The sequence below is a fragment of the Mesitornis unicolor genome, unplaced genomic scaffold, assembly GCF_000695765.1.
Source record: "Mesitornis unicolor isolate BGI_N332 unplaced genomic scaffold, ASM69576v1 scaffold6881, whole genome shotgun sequence".
NCBI lineage: Eukaryota > Metazoa > Chordata > Aves > Mesitornithiformes > Mesitornithidae > Mesitornis > Mesitornis unicolor.
In genome coordinates, this window is record NW_010165684.1 from 15,021 (window position 1) to 18,137 (window position 3,117).

The following is a 3,117-nucleotide window of genomic DNA, read 5'->3' on the forward strand; positions in this document are numbered from 1 at the left end:
CACTGAGGCCGCACAGCCCAGACAGCCAGGCGCCCCCTGGGCTGCATCCCCAGCGGCGTGGCCAGCAGGGCCAGGGAGGGGATGCTGCCCCTCTGCTCCGCTCTCCTGACCCCTGGAGCGTCCAGCTGTGGGGTCCCCAGCACCAGACAGCGGTTTTAAACTGAACGAGGGTGAGGTTGGGCTGGACACAAGGAAATGTTGTACCATGAGGGTGGTGAGGCCCTGGCCCAGGTTGTCCAGAGAAGCTGTGAATGCCCCAACCCTGGATGTGTTCAAGGCCAGGTTGGATGGGGCTTTGAAACCCTTGATTGAAATGAGAAATGATCGAAATTTTAAACAAGATTGAGAAAGAGTAAGCAGGGAAGAGCTGTGGCCTCTGGTATGTGATTATTTGGGTTTGTCGAAACAAAAATTGGCCACCAAGAGCAGGGGGGGATGTCGCAGTGCCGAGGGACAGCTCAATTCAAGGTCACAGAATGCAAATCAGCAATTGAGGGAAAAACACCAGGCACGGATGTCAGCAGATAGCAGGGCTGTCCATGGGCTCTGAACACCCAGGGCAGAGACCTTGGGGTGGGTATCAGCAGCGCTGAGATCTCCACTGGGATGCTGAGGTAACTGGAAGGGAGAGGGGCCACAAGTGACACAGCCAGGCATTGCTGCCTCTCCCCAAAACTGGAAATCCTGAAGGGAGATAGCCCTGTTCCTGGGGGAGCGGAAGGGGATGGTACAGACATGGCCCCCAACCCGCCAATGGCCTGGGCTGTAGTGGGAGAAATGGTGATGTTCCTCAGCTTTGGCCATGGTGAGGACAGCACAGAGAGGTGGCTGGATGTCGGTGTGACCCAGTGCAGCCATTCTGCTGTGGTTCGTGGTTTCATAGACTCAGAATGGTTTGGGTTGGAAGGGACCTTTGAAGATCATCCAGTCCAACCCCTCTGCCATGGGTGAGGACACCTTACACTAAATCAGGTTGCCCAAGTTTTGGGTCCTCTCTACTCATCAGGTCCAGGGTTTATGGAAGAAAGCCTCCAGCAGTCAATTTTTGCCAGAGGTAGGAGGCTGGTGATGGTCTTCTCAGGACCTGCCGTGGGTTCGGTGGCAGCACACATCACTGTCCCCTCTGGCGCAGCACAGTGGCCCAGTGTCACCATTCTGGAGCCAGGCGAGGGGTTGGAGCTTCTCATGATGAATTGCGGTGTCTGGGTTGGCCAAGAACCACTCTTAAGCATTCCCTGCCCCTTGCAGGCTGAAGGATCTCTTCTACCGCTCCAGCAACCTGCAGTACTTCAAGCGGTTGATCCAGATCCCACAGCTGCCAGAGGTGAGGCCCTACAGTCCCCGGTCCCCATGGGTGGGGACAGTGGCACTGGGAGATGTGTGTCTAGAAAGGATCACGAGCTGCCTTGCCTGGTTGGTGGCAACATGGGCTTGTGGAGCCTGAGGCTTATCCCTGCATCTCTTCCTCGGTGGGATCTGCGGGGGCCCACAGCCCTTGCCAGGATCCATCCCTGTGGGTCCTGGCTCTGTTCCTATGGGTCCGGGCACGCCCCCCTCAGCGCCAGGGCAGGATTTCGACCAACCATCCCCAAAGCCCTGTGGCAGTGCTGGTCCCCCCCACCCAGCCGTGCTCCCCTCCCTCCCCAGAACCCTCCCAATTTCCTGCGCGCCTCGGCACTGTCGGAGCACATCAGCCCCGTGGTGGTCATCCCTGCTGAGGCGTCCTCACCCGACAGTGAGCCCATCACGGACCTGGTGGAGATGGACACGGCTTCACAGGTGAGCTACCATGGCACTGCTGGTGCCCCTCAGGCTGCAGAGAGGACACTGGGTGCTCTTAGGCTCTGAGAGCAGGGTTGTGTCTCCAAAACCATGCTATGGTGGAGGCTGAGACAGCGGGGATGGCCTCAGGCACTGGGAGGGGCAGTGTGGGTGCTGGGTGTTGCCTGTGGGTGCTGCAAGTCTAAGCCAGGCTGAATTAATCTTAACCGTGCTTCTCTCAGTGGTTTGGTGCCCTCCAGTACTGGCTGGCTGGCTGGATGTGTTTGGCTTCCCAGCACCCTCAGCTCTCTGTCCTTGCATTAGGTCTTCACTCACCTCTCTGCCCAGGGTTGTCCTCAGGTGCTGAGCATTTTGGGAGGGGAAGTAGTGTGTGGTGATGTGGCTTTGGGGGTCTTCTTCCCCTGGGAGTTAGGTGGGGTCAGACCAGAAATGCTCAATGTTCAATATGTTCAATGCTTTCGGTGCCCTGGGAGCAACAGGGGGGTCCAGCCCCAGTGTTCAGGCAGCAGGAGCAGGCAGCAGCCTTGCCCGTGGGCTGGTTCAGTGGTGCCGCCGGGGACGTGGATGGGATGGGGGCTCCCGGGTGGTGGTGGTTCACGCCAGGTCCCTGCTGCTCTCCCCACAGAGCCTGTTTGACAATAAGTTCGACGACATCTTCGGCAGCTCCTTCAGCAGTGACCCCTTCAACTTCAACAGCCAGAATGGGATGAACAAGGATGACAAGTGAGCAGCCCCGAGGGTGCCACCGAGGCAGCCAGGATCAGACTGGGAGCTGCCTTCCTGGCACAGCACCACAGCTGTGGTGGCACAAGGAACACCTCCCGTCCCAGAATGCGTCCCCATGGCACCAGTGTGGCTGGTGGCACTGGGGATGTACCTGGTGTCTTTCCTTCCCAGGGACCGGTTAATTGAGCAGCTTTATGGGGAGATCGCAGCCCTGAAGGAAGAGCTGGAGAACTTCAAGGCCGAGGTGGGTGGCAGCCATCCGGTGGTGCCACGCAATGAGCACCCACGTGGCGGTGCTGGGGCAAGACGAGACCTGGCAGCTCGCACTGGGAGTGGAGCTGGTGGGGTGGTGGCTGTGTCCCTGGGTGGGCAATGCGGTGGCCCTGTGACAGCTTCTGCATCCATGCCAGCCATCCCTGTCCATGTGGGGGGTGCCCGAGTGTGCTGAGGGGGCTGCATCCCTGCCAGGGGGAGCCAGCCTCACCCCCACAGCCCAGCATCCTCAATGTTTCACCGTGCTGCATGTGGGGCTCTGTGGGATGCTACCCATGGGGTGGATACTGGACAGTACCGGCGGGCATTGAACAGTGCCAGCAGCCCCCGAACTGC

At 59.4% G+C, this 3,117-nt stretch overlaps 1 protein-coding gene across 1 annotated transcript in view; it reads left to right on the forward strand.

Moving 5' to 3' along the window:
• The window catches only part of LOC104548631 (huntingtin-interacting protein 1-like), a gene marked incomplete at both ends in the record, with an annotated part of 9,841 nt that extends 7,089 nt beyond the window's left edge, over window positions 1-2,752 (forward strand). Inside the window, 4 exons of the mRNA XM_010194703.1 lie at window positions 1,249-1,324; window positions 1,648-1,779; window positions 2,408-2,505; window positions 2,680-2,752. Coding sequence (XP_010193005.1) covers window positions 1,249-1,324; window positions 1,648-1,779; window positions 2,408-2,505; window positions 2,680-2,752 — 379 coding nt within the window. The remainder of the gene's footprint in view (window positions 1-1,248; window positions 1,325-1,647; window positions 1,780-2,407; window positions 2,506-2,679) is intronic.
• Window positions 2,753-3,117: the final 365 nt, after the last annotated feature.